Source organism: Chiroxiphia lanceolata, chromosome 23, assembly GCF_009829145.1.
Source record: "Chiroxiphia lanceolata isolate bChiLan1 chromosome 23, bChiLan1.pri, whole genome shotgun sequence".
NCBI lineage: Eukaryota > Metazoa > Chordata > Aves > Passeriformes > Pipridae > Chiroxiphia > Chiroxiphia lanceolata.
In genome coordinates, this window is record NC_045659.1 from 7,132,838 (window position 1) to 7,155,522 (window position 22,685).

The 22,685-nt window shown below is 53.3% G+C and overlaps 1 protein-coding gene across 2 annotated transcripts; it reads left to right on the forward strand.

Moving 5' to 3' along the window:
- Positions 1-7,583: 7,583 nt before the first annotated feature.
- On the forward strand, positions 7,584-19,788 carry ADAMTS15 (ADAM metallopeptidase with thrombospondin type 1 motif 15). 2 transcript variants are annotated; one of them, XM_032709690.1, is made up of 8 exons: positions 7,584-8,633; positions 12,826-12,958; positions 13,501-13,668; positions 14,094-14,377; positions 15,170-15,347; positions 15,445-15,626; positions 16,189-16,364; positions 16,794-19,788. In XM_032709690.1, the coding sequence occupies exons 1-8, from the start codon at positions 7,719-7,721 to the stop codon at positions 17,572-17,574; spliced, it is 2,817 nt and encodes a 938-aa protein (XP_032565581.1). In that variant the 5' UTR covers positions 7,584-7,718; the 3' UTR covers positions 17,575-19,788. The 2 variants fall into 2 exon arrangements, with proteins under 2 accessions (XP_032565581.1, XP_032565582.1); XM_032709691.1 differs by lacking the exon at positions 13,501-13,668 and having other exon boundaries at positions 7,694-8,633.
- Positions 19,789-22,685: the final 2,897 nt, after the last annotated feature.

A 22,685-nucleotide genomic window follows, 5' to 3' on the forward strand; every position in this document is an offset into this window, starting at 1 on the left:
ATCTCCCCACGGCTGTGTATCCAACGTGTATCCAATGTGTACAGCCCCCTCCTGTCCTGCAGCTGGAACCGCTTCTTCCCGTTGCCAAGCGTGGATTTTCCTCCCTCTGCAGCTTCACGGGGCCGGGGAGAAAACATACTTCGTGTTTTAATACCAGAAAGAAAGCGCAGAACCCAATAGTGAGCCCTGACTCTGCCTTCCTCCAACCCCACACCCCACTGAAGGTGCCAGAATGCCCTCGGGCTTTGCCTTCCCACAGGAGGGGAGTCAGGGAGGAGTGCCCCTGCTCTGAACTAGGACAGGTAAGGCTGCGAGCGACAGGATGTAATTTATTCTTGGCTTTCCGCTCCCGGAGCTGCATCTTTGATCTGGGAGGACGTGCTTGCATCCTAGCTTGGAGGCACCGCTGGTTTTCATTAGCAGCTCGTTCTGCTAACAGTAGCTGGAATTTCTTGCAGCCTCGTCGGCTCGTTACAAACCAGCTCGAAGACACGCTGGGAGGGAGTAAAACCTCACCTGGCTGCACCTCTGCATCTCCTCCCTACAGAGGACGAGGCACCCCAAGGCTTGTTGGGGTTCCTGCTTCTTAACCCCTTGCAGGACGCGCTGTCACCAAACTTTGTCCTCCTCTCTCTTCTAGGGGCTGTCTGAGCATGTGAAAGCCATTAACTCCCCAGTCAGTGTGATTTAAAGACCCTTTTGATCGAACAGCTTGAAAACGTCTGCCCCGCTCCCCTCTGTGTGTCCCCAGCTCTGCAAAGCCAGGCAGGGGGCACGTCCCTCCTGCACCCTTCCCGAAGGGTTCCCGCCGCCGAACACCCGTTTCCCAAGGGACTTTGGGCTGCCAGGATGAGCCCTACGTTGCATTTGCTGTTCCTGCTCAGCAGCAGGGAGTCGGGGGTCTCTGAGGTGTTTTGTTGTCACCTCCTTGCTCTGAAAACGGGTTCACATCCAAACTTTGAGTGTCAGTCTGAGTTTTAGGTATTCCCACTTGCCCTCAGCCCAGGGAAAACACTTGGGAGAATTATTTGAGCTATCACTGAAGCAACTGTAGTCCCCAAAAATGAGACCACTAGGTGTCAGTGCCGCCCTACGCTGCTGTGGGAAACCCTAAGTCCATCCCTGGAAATTTTCTGAGAGAGCGAAGTGGTTCTGCAGCCACCTTAAACACCACCTGATGTTAAAACAAGCACTTCCACTAGTTTTCCTTTTAAAGTAAGGAGGTGGGAGGAAATCTCTCCCAGCAAAGCAGCTGGGTTTTAAATCAGTGTCCAGCCAAGTTATGTTCAGTGAAACCATCCTACCTGCAAAGTTTGACAAGTGGGAGTCAGGAAAATGGTTGCTGGCCTGAGGTTTCCAGGGAAAGGGGAAATTTGGGCTTGATTTGGAGCCAGTGAGTGAATTAAACAGCAAATGTGTCAGTATGAATCAGTAATCGCTGCCTAGCCCCTTCCCACTGCATGGTCACAGCCACGAGAGGGCCTCCCTGCCTTAAAAGTGGTGGTGATTTAGGGTTTGGTGCCTCCAAACCCTAAGTACCCCATAGAACCCGGGGTTTTCTTCCCCTTCAGGGCAATATTTGGCACAACCCTAACCCTAACCCTACCCCCTCCCCCCCCCCCCGTGCAGCAGCTCATCCCTGGAGATGGTGCATCAACAGCACAGGAGGTTTGGCAGCTCTGAGAATGGTGCTGGGCAAACACTGATTCTCCTGGATCCCTGAAACATGGGAAAAGCAGATTTTTAGGAGGCAGGGACATCCAGGCTGGGTCTCGGTTTATCAGATGTTGATGAAATACTTGGTGCCCTTGATGCTGGAAACGTCGAGAGCCATGGTCATTAATTTGATTAATTAATTTGATTTTATATTATTTGAAAGGATTCCATCTCTGATTTCTAAACCATCTTTAGGTTTTTTCTCTTTTTCCCATATTTTTTCTCTATTTTTAATTGTATTTTGATTTGTAACACCATCATTTGTAATGCCTTCAATTCCATTTCATACCTGGATTTAATTCTGCTTCATACCTGGATTTACAGAGCAAGGAGGTGGCACCAGAGGGCAACCTTGCTTCAGGGTGGGTTTGTAGCTCCAGTTGTGTCCAGATGTGGTTGTAAGGGAAGCAGGTTTATGGCTTTCCAAAGTTAAGGGCCAAGTCCTAATTCCAGCACCGCAATCTCCTCCCTGGAGAGCTGCTTCTAAGATGGGCCTTGAAGCTTCCAAAGTATCCTGAGACCAGCACATCAACGAAAAGATCCTCCTAAGATCACCTGGTCCTTCCTCAAACCCCAAACCTGTGTCTGATCTGGCGTTAAATCCCTCTGAATTTGACAAAGACCTCCAGACCTGCCCTAGAGCTGCTTTTCCTATGGACCAACCCATAAACAGCTCTAAAAAAACAGGGCAAGTTATAATGAAAATAGTGGGTTTTGGAAGAAAAAATCTCCCCTCCTCCATTTTGCACTCTAACATGGTTTGTGGGCTGATGAAAACGAATGAATTTCATAATGGTTTGCCTGAGTGATGAGCATCCTCAGCAGCTGGCTTGGGGAGTCTCCATCTTCCCACGTTTATTCCAGATGTGCATCATTTAAACAAACTTTCAGGCTTACCCAGACCTGTAGCTTCCCCCTCAGTGAATTTATGTGTCTTTGGTGCCTGTATTCCCACCATGATCATCCCATAAAGGGAATTAGTCACAGGTGGATCCTGTCTCAGGTGGGAACAATACAGAGCTATGAGTCCTGGGTCATAAATCTCCAGGCTGAAGGTGATCAGAATCCCGTGATATTGTTTCTTGGGATATGTGGGACCACCATCAAGCTCCTCTAAATTTTCTCATGCTGCCTTAAAACATCCTGGAAAAACACTATTGAAAAAAAACCATGAGAGAGCCTTAAATACCAAGAGGAGTGAAGAGAGAGGGGAATTTTGAATGCTTTCAGGGTAAAGGAACAATCAGCAACCCCAGGACCTGCAATACTGGATGGAAATTGGGCAAAATCAAGCTTTATGGTTCTTTCAGCATACCATGCTATTCCCATATGGAATCCCTGCGAGATTCTAGTGGAGACAGTATGTATTGGGACCATGTGAGAAGGCAGCAGAGATGCACAAAACACAGGGATCCTTCTCCTGTGTCACCTCTGCATGTGGGGAGCAAGCTGGTTTGATTTTTGTGGTGGCACACATAGACAGGTGCTTGAAGATGTTTAAATCATACATCCTTTTCTACCACAAGGTTGAAGTGCTGCTGCCATCCCTGTTGCATAGAATAACCACATGGGAAACCCCAGGAGGAGCATCTTGCCCACCTCTCATCCCGTCATCCAGCCAGAACAAATCTAATTAAATCCAGCATCTTCCTGAACCAAAGATGGTGCAGGTTTTAGCTTACAAAGTCCTCCATGTGCTCAGGTTTCTTGCCTATCTCACCTTCAATAACCTCACCTAGACACAGCCAGATTTCTCTCTCCAAGCTTTTCTTTCCTGGAAAACCGCCTAACAATGCACTTTGACTCATCCTCAATCCCTGGAGAGGATCCTCCTTCCTGCCCATGTGGTGGGGAGTTGGGAGAGCACAGCCTGAACTTTTGGGAGGGAGCCCAAGCTTTAGATCTGCCAACCTTTCAACCAAAGTCAAGTGAAGAGCCTAAACTCCAGCTATTCCCTGCCTTAACCACCTTTGCACTCAATCTTTGGCCTAAAATTTTCAGATGGTCTATTTAAAACTATTTCTTTGGTGAACTGAAACATCCAGGGGATATGTGAGGTCTGGGGGAGGAGGAGGTGTGTTTCTTTTCTTATATTTTTAAACTCAGACTCTTGGTATCACAATGGTGAATAAAAGAAAGAAAATAACTTGTCATTGTTTCCTGGAGATGCTTGGGATGAAGCAGGAGGAAGGTGGGAGAAGGAGAATCCACACTGTAAACCATCTCGCACTGATATTTCAAGATGAGGGTGAGTGATGGAGTAGGTCTGGGTGAGATAAGTTTTACCTTAAAGTGGTTTCTAGGCAAAAATCAAAGTAGGAGCCAAATTTACCTTATATATCTTAATATACCTTGTTATCTGTAGCTGCCCTGAGGTTCAAAGGCATCTTCCTTCTCCATTCCCTGCTTAGGGTGTGCTCTCCTTCCAATCACCTATATCCGTCCCATTTCCATCAAATTCAGACAAACTACAGGAGTGAGGAGCAGCCCCGAACACCTGGAAAGCCACATGGAGTGACACCAAGGTGCCACCTTGGACCAGCTTCTTCCTTAAGGTGTAAAGGGCTGTGGGGTGCAAACAACTGCTGGTTGGTCCTCAAAGAAAAAAAATCACATCACATCCTTGAGCTAGAGAAAAATAAAATAAAAATGTGCCTCCCTTCTGGTCTGGAGTGCTCTGAGACATTCCTGTACCCCCTGGAGCTGCCTGGAAAGGGTGAGCAATATTCCTGCACGTACTCCTCAGCTTTTCTACTCACCGTGGGCAGGAAAATGAAGCACCAGATGGCTTGGTTTGGAAAAAAAAGCAACCTACCTTGGGGTAGGTGATTCCCAGCTGCTCAGAGAGACAGTGAGGACTGGGGAGGCTGTGATGGAGCAGCTGATCCATCCCTACACTTCCACCCCAAGGATGCTGGCACAGCGTCACTGTCATGGGACACAGTGAGTCCTGTGCCTGATAGGATGGAACGGGTCTCAGCTCAGGCACAGCCAAACCACTTGCATTTTCTGCCTGTCTTTCCCCATCAGGAGGCAATCAGATGTTCTCCAGGCTGGAGATGAAGTCCTGCCAGTTCACTTTGACTCATCCTCTGCTGCTGGAGATGTCCCAAATGGAGGGGCTGGAGCTTCAGGGCAGCAATGACTAACTCGGCTGAGGTACCTGGTGGCACCTCTGCGACCATGTGCCATCCTGTATGCTGCTGTTGTCTCTGCATAAACTCATGCTGTTGAACAGGGCAATGCCAAGGGAAGAAGTTCCCTCCTGGCACCTCAGGATGCTCAAGGTTGTGTCCCTCTCCCCTTTCCCCTCTGCTCCCTGTGCTGCCCATTTTCTCTTTGTGATCTGATATGGTTTGAAGCTGGCTCCCTGCCAAGTCTTCAAACCTTACCACAAGAAGTCGTCCCCCCCCCCCGCCAAACCTCAGGGATAAGAGGGAGAAAAAAAAAACAACCAAGAAAACCCGAAACGAGAGAGAGACAGATAAAGCAATACATATATAAATATATTTACATTTATGTTACAGGTATATACAATTGAAATATATATACAATTTCACAAGGCAAAGGGAAGGGGGAAGGGAAAAGGAACAAAACCAAAATAAAATATATATATATCCCGATTAGTAGCCCAATATCTAGCAACTAAAAAAGTTAGCAAAGAAATAGCTCACTACTCTCCTTAGGACAACCGAGAGTCGCTCTGGAACGATCGCCGGCAACCTCTGCCTCCCAAGGTCAGCAAGGCCTTACCAGGCCTTGCTCCCCAACACGGCAGACTCAACAGCAGGGAACCTGCACCTCCAAGCCGCCGGAAGGAAGGAGAGCGAAGGCCTTCCCTCCTTTCTTCTTATAGTTTGGCTTACGTAAAAATCGTAGGGAATACTGGGTAAATCTGGACCCTTCCTTGGCTACAAACTGATCACCAAGGAAGGCCTAGCCTAAACTACCACAGATCTTATCCACATCCCTGACCATGTTGCACTTTGGCCAGCAGACAAAATCCCTGATTCCCTCAACCCAGTGCAGTCAGCTGGTTATTTGGGGTCACAAGTTCAGCTGCAAGGCACGCGACCAAGCAAACCACAGCACAGGGACATGTTGGCATCAAAACAAGCCAGGCTGTGGGCTCTGCCTCTTAGGCAACAGCCTTGGCTTTTATTTCACACATGCACACATTCCTAAGCTGTGCCTGCAGCCTTTGCTGGGGCTTGAAATCACATCAAAGCCAGCCTATCCATGAAAGGCCTTACTTTTATCATTAAACCAACCTGTGGGGGTTATTGGTGCCTATAAATCTGTTCCTCAGCCATAGATGGTTGCTGAGGACTCTTCATTGCTCTTCTTTTAACTGTCCTGCTTCCAGAAATCCTACCCATGGTGACATCTTTGTACCTCCCAAGAGCATCAGCTGCCCCAGCATCCTCCAGACACTGTTCTGGTGATCACTCTGGTGGGCATAGGGAAATTCCCATGTACTCCATTGGGTGTCTCAGAGGAGAGGATATTGCAGGTGTTAATGCTTCTGGAGTGCTCCCTTTGGTGACCCTGGGGTTGAAGAGAGGCTGAGCTCTTCCTCAGAAATGGAAATAACCTTTGCCCCAACAGCTGGAGCCACTGAATGGGACTGGGGTGGAGTAGCAAGGGATGCAATGAAAGCTGGTTCCCTGGGAAGAAGAGTTCTGGGGTCCCCCTGATCTGTAGACAGGGACCATTTAGCTGGGCTGGCAAGTCTGGAGGTGCATGAAGGAACACAGCCCAGCCCTCATTGCTAAATCACCCAGGCTGTGAAAAACATATGTTAATGTCTTCCCAGATAAATCTGGGAACTAAGCCCTCTGCTTCCAAACAGCAGGTCCTCCACTACACTGAACCGTCCCAAATACCAGCACGGAGCAGAGGATGGGGGGCTGGACTAGCTGACCTTTAAAGGTCCTTTTCCAACCCAAACTATTTCATGATTCAATGATTCTCTGACATTTCATCTTCCCTGCACACCCCCGTTGCAACCAGAGTACCCCCCCTGCCCTCCCCTCCCCTCATGGGGTCACAGAACTCCATCCTCTCCCATCGCTTAGAGCAGGACCGAGAACAACCAGAGTGGCAGGAGGGAGAGTGGCAGATGGGAGTATCCCTAGGGAGCTGCAGAGTTCCCCTCTAAACTGCAGGAATAAAAGTGAAGAGGGTCTCCCTCCATCCCATCCTATTGCCTAGCCCTCCTGCTCCCACCTCCCCCAATCCTATCCCATTCCCACCCTCCCACATTCCACCCCCCCATCCCACCTCATTCTATTCCATCCCACCACCCACCCCATCTCACCCCATCTCATCCCACCCCTACCCCACACCATCTCGAGCCCCCATAGCATTCCACCCAACCCCATCCCGTTCCACTCCGTTCCGACCTATTCCATCCCACCCCCCATCCCATCTCACCCCAGCCCCTCATCGCATCTCACCGCATCCGCGCCCCCCATCCCACCTAATTCCATTTCATCCCGTCCCACCACCCACGCCATCTCCCCTCATCCCATCACACCCCCTATCCCACGCCATCTCGAGCCCCCATCCCATCCCACCCCACCCCATCCCCACCCCACCCCACCCTCTCCCACCATTCCACACCCCCCCGGCGGTGCCGCCCCCCCGCCGCCCCGCCCCAGGGAGGTGGCGGCAGCCCCGGGCGGAGCGCGGTCCTGTCCCGGCCCCGCTCGGCTGCTCCGGCGGCCCCGCTCGGCCACGCTCGGCTCAGCTCTCCTCCGCTCCCAGCCCCCCGCCCCGGAGTGGCTGCGGCGGGGCCAAGCCGCGCCCCGCTCCCCCCGCTCCCACACTATAAAACCCCGGCGCGCCCCGCAAGGCAGGTACTGGCGGGGTCGCTCTGCTCCCTCCAGCTTCCGCGGGTCCAGGAGGAAGAGGAGGGAGGAAGGGGGGGGCCGGGTCCTGCTTTCTCCCCCCGCGCCTCCCCCGAACCCCGATGCCGCCGGCCTGAGCCCGCCGGGACGATGCTGCCGCTGCTGCCGCTGCTGCTGTTGGGCGCCCCGGGGCTGAGCCTGCCCTCGGGGGGACCCCCAGACCCCGACACTGCGCTGGTCACCCCTCTCCGCCTGGACCCCGACATCAATGGGCCGGCTTATTTCAGGGGGGGGCCGGCCGAGCCCCCCCGGGGAGGGCAGGCAATGGTGATCCAGCTCTCGGCTTTCGGGGAGGATTTCTACCTCCACCTCTCTCCCGACGCCCGTTTCATCGCGCCCTCCTTCGCCGTTCACTACCTGGGGGCGGCCGGCCGGCCCCTCCCCGCTCTCCGCCACTGCTTCTATTCAGGGGATGTCAACGCCGACCGCGAGTCCTTCGCCGCCCTCAGCCTTTGCGGGGGGCTCCGGGGGGCCTTCGGCTACCGGGGAGCCGAGTACCTCATCAGCCCGCTGGCGGGGGGGGCGGCCGGAGGAGTCCATCACCTGCAGCGCCGCAGCCCCGGCCGCCCCGTCGGGTCTGGAGCATCCCGATGCGCCGTGGGCTCCGGGCTCACACCTGGCGTGCTGCAGGCGCTCGACAAGTACCGGGGGCGGGCGGGGGGAAAAGGGGGTCGGGCCAAGCGCTTTGCCTCGGTGCCACGTTACGTGGAGACGTTGGTGGTGGCTGACGAGTCGATGGTGAAGTTCCACGGAGATGACCTCCAGCACTACCTGCTCACCCTCATGGCCACAGCCGCCCGCCTCTACAAGCACCCCAGCATCCGTAACCCCATTCAGATCTCCGTGGTCAAGTTCCTCCTCATTGGGCAGGATGACAAGGGGCCCAAGGTCACCAGCAACGCTGCCCTTACCCTCCGCAACTTCTGCGCCTGGCAGAAGAAGTGGAACAAAGTCAGCGACAAGCACCCCGAGTACTGGGACACCGCCATCCTCTTCACCAAGCAGGTGGGTGCAGGGGGGTGGTCCGGAGGAACTGTCCCCCGTTTCAAGGAGCCCTGCACTGTGCTAAGGCATTCTGCCATCTGCACCCCACCTCTGTGGTGCTGCACGATGGAGGAGGTTGTGCTTCTGGCCGATTCCCCTTTCCCAAGGGAACCCCCACTCTCAGATGCTGTGGTGGGGTGGAGCAGAGGCATGGAGCCAGCCCTTGCTGTCCCCTGGGCAGGTTTTGGCCAGCAGTCTGGAACAATCCCTGCCAGGGGGTGAATGAGGCCAGGAGGTGCCCAAAGACAGGTTGCCCCACGGGGAGAAACCTTCTGCTTCATCCCGTCTCCTGGCAGCCAGTGCCCTGCGGCTCTGGCTTCCAGCAGCCACCACTCTGAAATGAGGGGTCTGAACCCAGAAGAGGAGGAACATGGCCCCGCTTCCCCCTCCCCAGTTGGGAAGAGCTTCTGGTGCCACCTGCCAAGAAAAATACCTCTCCCTGCTTCCTCTGACTAATGCATGAGGTCCTCCTGAGAACCCGGAGCTCTCCTCCACGCTGGCTGCGCTGCATGGACCCGGTTCAGGGCTGGAAGTGAAGCACCAGAGATTCAGCCAGTGCTACAGCCATGTGCTACAGGGGAGGGGGGACGGGGGAAAGCGTCCCCCACGTCTGCTGTGGGCTGGACACATCCCTGTGGAGGGAGAGGGGCTTTGAGCTTCCTTTGGCACAGGCTCTGCAGGCAATGTGGGCTGTGGGATGAACTCTGCCTCCTCCCACCCCCACAAACTGGGTGATACTGCTCCAACAACCTACTTCCAATGCTCCTCCTTCCTTGTGGTCCTGTTCCAGCGTGGACATTCAGTGCCTGCATCCCGAAATCACTGATGGGATGGGAGGAGGATGAGCCCAGCTTGGAGAGTACAGTAACATCCTACCCTGGCTGCAGCAGGCTTTGGCAGCAAAGACTTCTCCTTTCACTAGCCCTGCCGAGATGTTTTTGGATTAGGGACAGGCACTCCCCTCAATGGCAGGGAGACCATTCCCAAAACATCTTTGCAAGTCAAACACTTTTGAGTGGGAAGGATATAACATCCCGCTCAGTTCAGCTGTCCCTAGGCTGAGGTCAGTGTAGGCTGACAATGGCCCTGGAGCAGGAGTGATGCTGTGCAGGACGTGCAAGACCTTGTCCTTCCCTTCCTCTTGTCCCCCTGCCCTGGGCCAGCTGTGAATCCTGCAGGAGCACAGGCAGGATTGAAAGCCCGGCTGCTGGAGCAGCTCCTGCCTACATGGGGAGGCTTGAAGAAGTGGACACTGTTAACAGCCCTGCAGGGATGAGCCAGCTCCATCTCTGGTGGGAACCTGGTGAGGTCACCAGAGCCGCAGGTGGGACAGAGCCGGTCCCAGTGATCCAAAAGCTGTCGATCATGGCTGGGCTGCGTTTTTCACACATTGCTAAACCAGCCATTCTTGAAATCCCAAAGCAAGCTCCGTGCACAGGCACACGATCGATGAGACATCTGCCTTTCTTGAGTGCATCCATCTGTGGTCCCCTGAAACCTTGAAGCTTATCTCCCTGCCAAAAAGCTGTTACATAAGCCCCTGACTCAAATTTCACCTCCAGCCCAGTTGATAGGCAGTTTCCAGTTATGTCAACGAGTTGCTGATGAATGGGGCTGTCCTTTCCTGCTTGGCTTTGCTCCCTCCCAACATCAGTTGTGCTGGATGGTGGATTTGCCTTTGGGGAGCTCAGTCCTGATCAACTGGTGAGTGCAGAGCCACCTGAGCTGGTGCTGTTGGAGGGTCCTGCAGAGCATCCAGCCTTCAGCTGCCCTCCTGCCTCTTGGAAATATTCTTGCACAGCACAGCAGAGAGCTCAGCCATTCTTCCCACCCATCCTGGACCAACAGATGTTTGCTGAACATCTTTGCTGTGCTGTAAAACCAAAGGGGTGCTGCATGAAGGAACTGCACTGTAGCAGATGCTGCAGGGGAGTTTGGAAATGCTGTAGCTCAAGGCTCAGCTTTTTGGAGTTGCTTTGGATGCCCACAAGGAAACCTCCATGGAAGGGAGAGAGAGAGCTTATGAGCTGGTCTCTGGGTAGGTGAATTAATGCACAAGCCACAAGGATCCCCCCAACTGACTTGGAGAACATCTTGAAGTTCACAGGGGATGAGGAAAAGCCTTGGAAGGTCCCACAGAGGAAGAGTCAAGCTGTCAGGAGAGTGCTGATGGTGCATTCAGCAGGTTGTCTGCAGCCCTTTGGGGAACTGAGCATCCTCCCCGTGTCTGTGCTGGCAGCAGAGGATATCAGGGATGGTGAGCAAAGGCAGAGCCGGCACTCTGCACACTTTCCTGCCTTAAACCTCTTCCAGTTCTCTCCTCCCCTCTGTAGCTCCATCCTTGCATTGCCTCTCCTCCTGAGCAGGCTTATGCCCAGCAAGGCTGGAGGAGGTGTTTTATGGGGCTCAGCACCCCTCATTAAAGCCCAGAGATGCCTGGCGTCCCTTGGCTGCCCCAAGGAGGTTGTGGTGGGGGAATCAGGGCAAACCCCGTGAAGAGCTGCTTGTCGTGTATCCCAGCTGGTGAGGTTCAGAGCCAGAAGTGGGTCAGTGTGTCAGTGCAGGTGTTAGACCGGGAGCCAAAATCTTGCTGCGCCTGTGAGGGAACTCTTCAAAGAGCGGCCACCTTGTCCCCGTGATGCTCTGTCATCCCTCCCCACGCACCTTCCCTACCCCCAAACACCTAGCGCTGGGGAGAGCATGGGTGGGGGGGCCTGGGCCAGCTGCATCCCTGGGTTAGCTCAGCATGGTGATGGCACTGGCTCTCGGTGGTGTTTTGGGGCTGGGGACCCTGTGCCTGGGCTTGTCAGCACCATTAATCACCCTATGCCCACTGGTGGTGGCCCTGTATGGGGCTGTGGGTTTGGACCTGCTTGTCCCTGCAAGCATTGAGGCAGGGGGTGGGATCAGGGATGCAGCAGGGTCCCAGCTGATGGGGAAAGTGTTGCAGAGCAAAGTGCTGAACCCACTTCTATGATGGGGTGTTCCACCACCAGCCCAGACCCAGGCATTTCTTCACCTCTTTGAAGATCACGGTCTTGCCTGTGCCTCAGGTCTCCTGCTAAAGCCATCTCAGCCCTGGCCAGGGCTCTCTGAAGTCATCAGGACTGTTATTTACCCGCAGCTGAACCTGCCTGCACGGGAATGCCTTTCAGCTTGGAAACCCTGCTGGAAATGTTGGCAGAGCAGCTCCTGCAGGATTTTGAGCAGCCCAGGCTCTTTGGCTGGGCAAGCGTTGAGCATGAATCACACTTATTTATAGCATGGAAGCGCCCCTTGAGTCCCTTACGTTTTCTTTTCATGTGGAAAGCAGCTCCCTGCACCCCGTGTAGCCTCCCCCAGCAGCTTTGGGACAGGACTGAGGGATGGGGATGATGCTCTAGCCCTCTCAAAACACTGATGCACCCCAGCAGGGGAAGGGAGCACCTGAGGGCAAGGTTATTACCAAGCTGCAGCAATGGTGTGTCTTAAATGGACTTTTTATTTGCACAAGCACCTTTGGATCCTGGAGAAGGGCAGATTCACCTACAACAAGATCCTTTCCATCCTCTCCCCTGGCAGCATCTGTGTGGGGTCAGGCTGTCCTCAGTTTGGGGGTGGAAGGCTGGGCTAATTCCTCTTGCTTGCTCCTTGAGGGATGGCTGTGGAGTGTCTTGGAGAGGCAGAAGCACTTCCTTTAGCCTTGGAAACCTCTGGCCCTGGACCAGTGGCTTCTTCTTCCTAGGAAAAAGTTGAGAAATGAGGTTGGGAAGTGGGTCAGCTGTGGGTCCAAGGCCAGATGTATTCCCATCCACTCACCTGGGTCTGGTCCTTGAGCTCACACTTAAGAAGATGGGAGCCAGACTGGCTTCTCCGTGCTGAAACCAGCTCCACCCTGGCTGGAGGAACTGTTTGGGTGGGAAAAGCTGTTGCTGAAGGCACAGCAGGATGCTAGACACACCCCTGGTGCCAGGGTTAAATACAAACACACCGTTGCAGCCTGGTCTGGGTCAGGATTCAAATTTCCTGCCTCTGCATCCTGGTGTGATTCCCATCCCTTTGTGCTTTCTCCCCCTCAGGAGCTCCCCTTGGGGTACCAGGTACGGGGTGCGGATGGGGAACTGTAGTACCTGTGCCGTTCTCAGAACTAACCTCTACCCTTTGTACCTGGCAGGACCTATGTGGTGCCACCACCTGTGACACTCTGGGGATGGCAGATGTGGGCACCATGTGTGACCCCAAGCGCAGTTGCTCTGTCATCGAGGACGATGGGCTGCCCTCAGCTTTCACCACCGCCCATGAGCTGGGTAAGGCTCCCTGCTCTCCTCTCCTTCTTGGGAGGAATTCCAGGAGCTGGCAGGGCTCAAAATAACCCTGGTTTCATCTTCTGGAAGATGAGACAATGACCGGTGTTGGGTGATCAGGAAACTCCACCTCGGGGCACGAGACTGCGCCCAAGCCAGGTGGGAAAGGGTAGCTGAGGAAGGAAAAGGCTTTGCTGTTGTGGTTGCTACCACAGTGGGTTTCCAGGATTCAGAAATCCTGAAATAACGGGCAGAGGGCACAGCTGGGAGGAGGAGGAGGAGGAGGGAAGGGGGAGAGTGCTGAAGTCACCTTCTTTTTGCAATTTCCCTTGTCCTTCCTTTCCTGAGTGCTTTCCTTATGCACAAAGCAGCTGGGAAAGAACTGGAAAGCTCACTGGCTCTCCTGGGCTGCCCACAGCCATTGTAATCCTTGCAAGGGTCTGCCCCACTCCGTGCCTCAGTTTCCCCTGTTGCAGGAAGCTGTGGGGGCCCTGCTCTGCCTGGCCTGCACGGTTATTCATGCTGCCCCCTTTGTGCAACCCCAGGCCACGTCTTCAACATGCCCCATGACAATGTGAAGGCCTGTGAGGAGGTCTTCGGCCGGCTGAAGACCAACCACATGATGTCCCCCACCCTCATCCAGATCGACCGGGCCAACCCCTGGTCAGCCTGCAGCGCTGCCATCATCACTGACTTCCTCGACAGTGGCCACGGTGAGCCCTCCTGTGCCCCTCGTCCTCTTACCTGTGTCTCTGCCCTGTGGGAGCAGGGTCCATCTCTGGGTGTGTTTACTGGGAGACATGAGGGGCTGTAGAGCAGTTCTTCTCCTGGTTCTGCAAACAAATTCAGAAGGAAAGGGGGAGTTTGGCAGCATTTCTGTACCATCCAGGCTTCCTAGGTGCTGGGGTGCCTTCAGCAGTGACGTCTGTGCTGAGGCTGCTGGCACAGCTCTACAGCATCACCAGGAGATGAAGTCACGTGGGTCTGGGATGCAGCTGACCTCAAGGGTAACCCTGGGCTAGCACCTGGATAGCTTTGGCCAAATTTCCAGCAGCCATCCCTCACTCTTCCTCCCCACACTGGTCCATACAACTCCCCCAGGACCTGGTAGACCCTCTCTCCCTCTCCATTCCTGCAGGGGACTGCTTGCTGGACCAGCCCACCAAACCCATCCCACTGCCCGAAGACCTGCCAGGGACAAGCTACAGCCTGAACCAGCAGTGTGAGCTGGCCTTCGGGGTGGGCTCCAAGCCCTGCCCCTACATGCAGTACTGTGCCAAGCTCTGGTGCACGGGTAAGGCACGTGGGCAGATCGTGTGCCAGACCCGGCACTTCCCCTGGGCCGATGGCACTGGCTGTGGTGATGGGCGCTTCTGCCTGAAGGGAGCCTGCGTGGAGAGGCACAACATCAGCAAGTACAGGGTGAGTACCTGTGCTAGGAGCCCCAAAAATATCCCATGGGGTCGCTCCGAGTGGCTGCTGGCTGAGCAACTCCTCCACCTCCTGGTGCTGGGAACCCAGCGTGAGGTGACTGATGTGGGATGAACTGGACATCCTCTGTGCGGCCTCACCTTGAATATTATGGCAGTTTTGGGCACTGGAATATAAGAAAGATATTAAGCCATTAGAGAGCGTCCAAAGATGGAGATGGGCCATGAGGGGAAGCCGTGTGAGAAGCAGCTGAGGGTACTTGGTCTGTTCAGCTGGAGAAGAGGAGACTGAGGGGAGACCTCACTGCAGTTCCAACTTCCTTGGGAGGGGTGGAGGAGGGGCAGGCCCTGAGCTCTGCTCTGTGTGACCAGTGACAGGACCCCAAGGAATTGGCCTGGAGTTGTGTCAGGGCAGGCTTAGGTTGGATCTTAGAAAAAGGTTCTTCCCCCAGAGGGTGGTCGGGCACTGACCAGGCTCCCCAGGGCAGTGGTCATGGCCCCAAGGCTGCCAGAGCTCCAGGAATGTTTGGATGATCCTCTGAGGCACAGGGTGTGACTCTTGGGGATGGGTCTGTGCAGGGCTGAGGGTTGGACTCAATGATCCTTGTGGGGGGGGCCCTTCCAACTCAGCACATTCTGTGATTCTGTGGTATTTCTCAAAGAGTGATGATGCTGCTCTGCTCTGGTCAGCCCTGGGCAGGTTTGGGGGCAGCTGGAGGTTTTGCTGGTGAAGGGATGGAGATGGTGAAGGGGATGCAGCATCTCATCCCCTGTATCCCCTCAGGTGGACGGTGGCTGGGCCAAGTGGGCTCCCTACGGGCAGTGTTCCCGGACGTGCGGCGGTGGGGTGCAGCTGGCAAAGCGGGAATGCACTGACCCGGTGCCGGCCAATGGGGGCTCCTACTGTGAGGGAATCCGCGTCAAGTACCGCTCCTGCAACCTGGAGCCCTGCCCTGCTGCAGGTAAGGAGCTGGAGCTCAGCTTGAGCTGTGACAACCCCATAAAACCAGAGCTGGAGGTCCAGGCTGGTACTCAGCCCCATATCTCTATTTTTTCCAGTGCCAGGGAAGAGCTTCCGTGAGGAGCAATGTGAGGCTTTCAATGGCTACAGTCACAGCACCAACCGCCTCACTGCCTCTGTCTCCTGGGTCCCCAAATACTCCGGAGTCTCACCCCGGGATAAGTGCAAGCTCATCTGCCGGGCTAATGGCACCGGCTACTTCTACGTGCTGGCACCCAAGGTAGGTGAGAGACCCCCAGAGTCAGCACCTGGGCTGTGGGATAACTCCAGTGTGTCTGGAAAAGAATGAATTTTCTTTGTCTGGTGAGTGGATGGTGTTAGATGAGGTGGTAGAGGAGGGGAATCCACTAGGCTGCTATGAATCAACTGTATGTGTCTGCTTTACGTCAGGGCTAGAGTTGATCCATAGAGGGTCTTCCTCTGGGTTTGTAAAGGTGCCTCTGGGATATTCCCACAGTCCTGGAATAGAGGATGATAATTATGGTGCTGGGGAAGCGATGTGCAGGACAGGGTGGGCATCCGGACATGGGTCTGAGCGGGGTGATGTTATGGTGTCCCTGCAACGGAAAGGACAGGAAATTCTGTAGACAGAGCAGAAAAGGGATGTAGCCTCATCCATCTCTTCTCAGAGACCCCCAAAAATCCTGACTGAAAAACAGAGCCTGAGCAAAGGGTGACATGGTGCCTGCTGGCATCTCCTCAGACCTGTTGGATGGGTTGGGGGGAAGTTTCGGGAGTGTCAGAAGGAAATGCAGCAGCTTGATTTGCTCACCCTGGTGCAGGTTGTGGATGGTACCCCTTGTTCCCCGGACTCCACCTCCATCTGTGTCCAGGGCAAATGCATCAAGGCGGGCTGTGACGGGAAGTTGGGCTCCAAGAAGAAGTTCGACAAATGCAGTGTCTGCGGAGGAGACAACAAGAGCTGCAAGAAAGTCTCGGGCTTGTTCACCAAACCCATGTGAGTGTTTGGTGACCACATGTGCTTGCCCTACACCCAGCTGTGCTTTTGGGGGGGGGGATGCAGGAAGGTCATGAAGAGGATGATAGGGGATAAGTCCATCCCAAGTAAAATCTGCCAATGCTCATGTACATCACTACATGGAGACCTGGGCTGGCTCTGAAGGAGAAGCAGGACACATTAAATGTGCTACTGGCTCCTGATGATGGAGTTAATCCCTGGAACTGTTGAGCTGAAGCATCTTGCTTGTATCTGTGCAACATTAGCCTTGACAAAACTCGGTGTAGGGAGGAGATTCAAAATGGCCTTCATGGGAAGGAGGAGACAACCGTAGGGGTGAGAGGATCTCAGGGCTGTAGCTGCAGGGGGCTGAGGTCATGTGTAGCATGATGTCCCTGATGTCTTGCCCTGACTGCTCTTCTCTTCCAGGCACGGCTACAACTTCGTGGTGGTCATCCCTGCAGGTGCCTCCAACATCGATGTCCGGCAGCGGGGTTACAAAGGGCTGATCAGCGATGACAACTACCTGGCTCTGAAGAATGCGCAGGGCAAGTACCTCCTGAATGGCCACTTCATCGTCTCGGCCGTGGAGAGAGACCTGATGGTGAAGGGCAGTGTCCTGCGCTACAGCGGCACCGGCACCGCCATCGAGAGCCTCCAAGCCTTCAAGCCCATCCAGGAACCCCTGACTCTGGAGGTGCTCTCTGTGGGGAAGATGACCCCTCCTCGGGTACGCTACTCCTTCTACCTCCCCAAGGAGAGCAAGGAGGACAAGGCCTCCTACAAGAAGGAGGGCAAGACCCCACCAGACCTCAACAACAGTGTGCTCAGCCTGTCCAACCGCCTGGATGGCGGGAGACCAAGCTACAAACGTCCCTCCTACAAGTGGGCGGCAGGTGGTTGGGAGGCCTGTTCCGTCACCTGCGGCGATGGGCTGCAGAAGCGCTCAGTGGCCTGTCGCGATTCCTACGGGCAACCGGCTGCTGAGTGCGACGCGGCGCAGAGACCCCCTGACGTCCGGCTCTGTGGGGAGCCCTGCCCGGCTTGGGAAGCTGGACCTTGGTCTCCCTGCTCCAAGAGCTGCGGCCGGGGCTTCAAGAGACGGGCGTTGAAATGTTTGGTCCCGACTGGGCGCCTCCTACCCCGGGAGAGTTGCAATTTTCGGAGGAAGCCGCAGGAGCTGGATTTCTGCACCTTGAGGCCGTGCTGAGCAGGTCAAGGGGTGTCTGGGAGGAAGGGCACGGTGTTCCTCTAGCTGGGTGCAGCTGAGCAGCAGCCAGGGGTTGGGAGATGGGGAGATGTCCATAGCACATAGCAAATGGGGGGAAAAGTAAGAAAAAACAGGGACAAAAAAAGGAGCTAGGTGTTGGGACACCCCACACACCTGGGAGAGAGGGCTTTTGCCAACCAAGTCTCTCAGAGACAGAGCAGGAATGAACAGCTACCTCGAAGCCACTGATTGACACGGAAACCACCAGTGGAGGCAATGGGAGTTGGGGGGACAGATGGAAACGAGGAGCATCATCACTGCCAGAGATGGATCTATGTACAGGCAGGGAGATGCCCCTAAATTGCACAGTTGAAGCCCCTCCCCACCTTCCCAGGGCCAAGCCTACCTCCCCTCTCCCCTGACTCCCTCAACACTCGTGCTAAGCGGGATCAGAAGGATTTTACCAATGCAATGACTGACAAGGTGCTGGGACTGAGGGCTCCAGGGCTCGCTGGTGGTGACTTTATGGTCCCAGCAGCGTCCCCAGGCCAGGCTGGAAGGTGGTGGCTTTATTTTTGTTCTCTCGTCATGTTTATGACCTGACCAGTGTAAATTTTATGGTGCTTAACTCTGTATTTCTTTAACCTCCTTCCTCCTCTCCTGATGGATGGAAACCTTGCGTAGCAGGGCCGGTGTTGTTCCCAGTGGGATCTCACCTGCCTGAGGGTTTTCTAAGGTGCTTTGGGATGGGGCTCTGTGAGCATCCGGATGCTCCTTGACACCCCAGTTTAGGGCAGTTTGTAACCTGCCCACCTGAAGGCTTTCAGGGTTAAAAGGGATCACTGTGGACCTGAGGTTTGAGCTGTCATTGTAAAAAAGCAACAAGCAACTGTACTGTAGTACCACAGGGTCAGACACAGCCCCAGCAGTCACTGGTGCTTCATTCCACTCTGGAAATGGTGCTTGATGCTTAATGAGACCAGTATGCCATGCCCAGACATCCCACTGCCCTCTGACCTTTGGGCCAGGTTGGGATGTTTTTCCTCTGTGTTAAGCCCCCCTGAGATATCCTGAGCTCTAGCAGAGCTGGGGTAACTGCCTGGCATTGCTTTTGAGCTGCAGAAAGGGAAGATTAATTTGGGTTTCAGGCCCTCCTGGGGGCAAAGAGACTCAGTAGAGTTCAGTAGTGCAGGAAAAGAGGGAATGTTGAGCCTCTTACTGCTGCAGAGCATCTACAACCACTTTCTCACTCCAGAGTCTTGTGCAAGTGGTTATTCTGTACCTCTGGTGGTTGTGCCCATTGTGGTCAGAGGCTGTTTTACCTCCCTCCAAAAACCGTTTCACCATTGTTTAGGTCTCTTGCCAAGATGAAACAAGCAGGGACCATTTAATTTTTTGCTTCATCACTGATGAAGGTGCTTCTTAATTAAATTAGCTGTGACTGGGAGCAAGCCAGAGCATCTGGGTTGACCTACACAGTTTTGGGATCATCAGAAAGGGATTTTATGGATGAGACACAGATTTTGGGTAGGCAGAAGATGCTGTCTCAGCAGGTAAAGGCTTGGACCTTATCTTGCTCAGTCCCATGGAGGTGCAGTGTGGAAATGCCCCTTGGTTGGCTCCCAAAGGTCTCCAGCTGTGGGCAAGATAAGAAGGATGACAACAGTCAGGACAGTGGTGGCATGAGGGTTCCCTTGCTGGATCTTTCCACTGGCTTCACAAACTACATATGACAATGTTTGTGGGCCCATCCTCCCTGGATTGATGTAATTCCTTTTTCAACACAATAATATTTTGCGTCTGCACACTGCTCCACAGAGCCAGGAGCAGATGTTGTGGTTGCTCTGCACAGCAGGGAAGAGGATTTAACATTCTTAGGAAATCCCTCCCAGGTCTCCATTCCCGTGCGCATACCATCCATTTTTGGAGAGTTTTCCCGCCGAGCCTGCCATGCTTTCCTTTGGGGACAGAGCTCTGAGGAGCTGCACTTTAGTGTCTTGCCATCCCACAGCTGGTTTCCAAGCCACCAAGCAATTGTCACCCTTGATCCCGGGGAGGGCAGGGATTCCTTGTGTGAGGTTCTTTTGCTGAGTACAGCAAAAGGACGGAGATGCCAATGGAACTGGCTGCTTTGTGTATACCATGTATACTGAACCTTGATCTCTGCTGTTTGTGCATCAATAGCAACCTGAAATAAAACTGTATTTAAAATTACACCTGCTTCCCGGTGGCACATGGTCCTGCCACAGTTATTATTTGGTGGCTGCAGGGCATTTCAAGTCTTATTGGGAACCCAACCTTTTAAAGCCTTGGCTCATTAATTGAAGAACAAAACAACACCTTTGAAAGCCCAACAGGTTTATTCTGACTTGATTCTGTTATAGGATTTGTTGTTGGTAAAAAAGAAACCCAAGCTGAAGGATCCCCAACAGTCACCACCAGCAGAATGTTAAATGAACAAGTCTGGTTTGCTGAAATCAGGCTCTTCTTTTGTCAGAGAATACAGAGTTAAAAGGATTGATGTAAACTGAAGCAGCACTCTCACATCCTGGAACAACCATGGCTGTGTGTTTCTCTTGAAATTCCCAGCACACCCTCCCTGAGTCAGAGCCCTCTTTCCCTGTTCCCCTGGGGCCCTTTTACTGGGACACATCAGCTCAGGGCTGCCTGATGTCGCCCCCTCCAGCTCTCAGCAGATTGCCTGGGATTTTATTTTCCCCCAGCAAATGCAACTTATTTCTCTGTTATGTTGTACTGATTTGGCAAATTTCGTGTGTTTTATTGGGGGGCAAGCTCACTTTGCTTTCCGTTATCACAGAATGGTTTGGGATGGAAGTGAACTAAAAGATCATCTCGTTCCACCCACTGCCATGGCAGGGACACCTTCCACTAGACCAGATTGTTCCAAGCCCCATCCAACCTGGCCTTGGACACTTCCAGGGATGGGGCAGTCACAGCTTCTGTGGGCAACCTGTGCCAGGGCCTCCCCACACTCACAAGGAAGAATTTCTCCCTAATATCCCATTATAAAGAAGCAAACACGACACGACTGAGCACCTTCCCCCTCACCAGCTCCTTCAAGGATTCATTGCATGTGCCTCCCCCCACAATAAAGCTCACTTTCAACCCCAATATATCCCATACTGCAAACAGCTTTACTGGGAACAGAGAGGGAGATTTCCACCCAGCACAGCCATAGCTTTCCCCTCATGTATCTATTCAGGAGCAGAAAACCAAGTTAAAACCATCACCTTGGCTCCTCCAGCACCAGGTGACAGCCACATTTTTAACCAGATGCCCTTAAAAATCACTCAGAGAGACAAAAAAACGCCAAGCCCCAAGTATTTACCCAAAAAGAAAGGAAAAGTCCTCAACCCCGGTGCCAGAAACACCTACTCAAAGGGAAGGCTGGTTTAAACGGGGAAAGCTTATGGTGACTTAATGGGGCTGAGACAAACACTGACACCTGGCAGCAAGTAGATGACACAGGTGATGTTCTGCATCCATATTAGGCCTGAAACCACAGGAATAGGCTCCTGGTACAAGAAGAATGACATGGAGCATCATATACTGTGTCACTGGGGAAGGGGTGGCTTTTCCCAGTGTCATGAGATGCTCCCATTGGTGGTTCTCAGGGTTCCTTGTTTTCCAGCACTGAAAGTTTTTGTGTGTTTCTTCCCTTCACTGTGGGGAGGGGAATCTTCACTGTGGCAGAATCCAACTTCTTTGGATTCTCCGATATCTAATAAAAGGCTGAGCTGCTTGCTTTTCTCTTTGGGGAACACTGAATCTTCACCTGAATCCTTCATCCATCCTAAATATGGAGAAAATCTGGAACTTCAAAACCTCAGCTTTGCTGCTGTTAAACTGGGGTTAAAAACAACAAGGGAAATGAAGGTGGAGAATGGTCTAATAGAGCAATGAGCATAACATTCATCCCCTCAGGCCAAGAAGTCATGCCCAGGAGTCTCCATTGTGGTCCAAACCCATCCCTGGCTGAGCTGGAGCACTGGAGATGGCTCGGGCAGATCACACCCTCAATCCTGCCTCTGGGACTGGTTGCAAATCTGCTTGTTTTCATTTGCTCTATGCTGAAAATCAAGAAGTTTGGAAAAAAAAAAAAAAAAGATTAAAAATAAAGATTACCTGGAGTGCAATAATGGCGAGAAGCTATCAAAGGTGAGGGAAACGCTCCTGCCTCATTTTTTGATCTGGTCCAGGGCTTTGACATGGCTGTGGATCAGCTCCCTAAGACTGGGATACTGCCTTGCTTTTTATATATATATATATATATATATATATATATATATATATATATAATTGCCATTACTGTTAATAATAATTCTAATTACTGGCCTTTGCCAGGAGACAAAAGCAAAACCAGACGTACATTGAATGGATCTAATTGATAACACATGTCCTGCAGGAAACCTCTACCAGGAGGAGAAATAAACTGGGAAGGGCTCTGCTGTGCCTGGGAAAATGGGAACGTTCACTTGGGCTGGGGGATGTAAAACAAGATGCTGACATGGAGCAGGAGTGGGAGACCCCTGACCCTCTCCCTGCTTTTCTCCAACACCTCTCCTGGCGCCGACACTGCGATAACCACGGTTCTTCCTGAGTCTGGCAGGAAAAATCCTGCTCTCCAAGCAGAAAAGGCCTTTTTCCCACTCTGGCACCTCTGAGAATGATCTGAACTCTGGGTCAGGCACTCAGGGAAGGCTTGAGCGGCTTTTCTGATGGGGTTGGAGCCTAGCTCCAGCATGGGACAGGCTGGGAAGGGATGCCAAGCCCCGGCAATGCTGACCCCCTGGCAATGCTGACCCTTTGCAGCAGACTAAACTTCCCCTGTTGTCCTCCCAGCCAGCAAACTGACACGTTCCCACAAGCATTTCTGTTGGTTTGGGTTATTTTTGGGTTTTGGGGGGTTTTTGTTTTTGTTTTTTTTCCTAATTATACAAGACTCTCAGTGCCAAATTTATCTGGCCAACGCTAATCTGGCAAGCAAAGCTCGTGGATTTACGGCAAGAAAGCTCCCACCTCCTTATTGACCAGCAGGAGGGGCAGGATTTTATTTTTTTAGAGGTCTCCCTCAAATATTCTCACTCCCA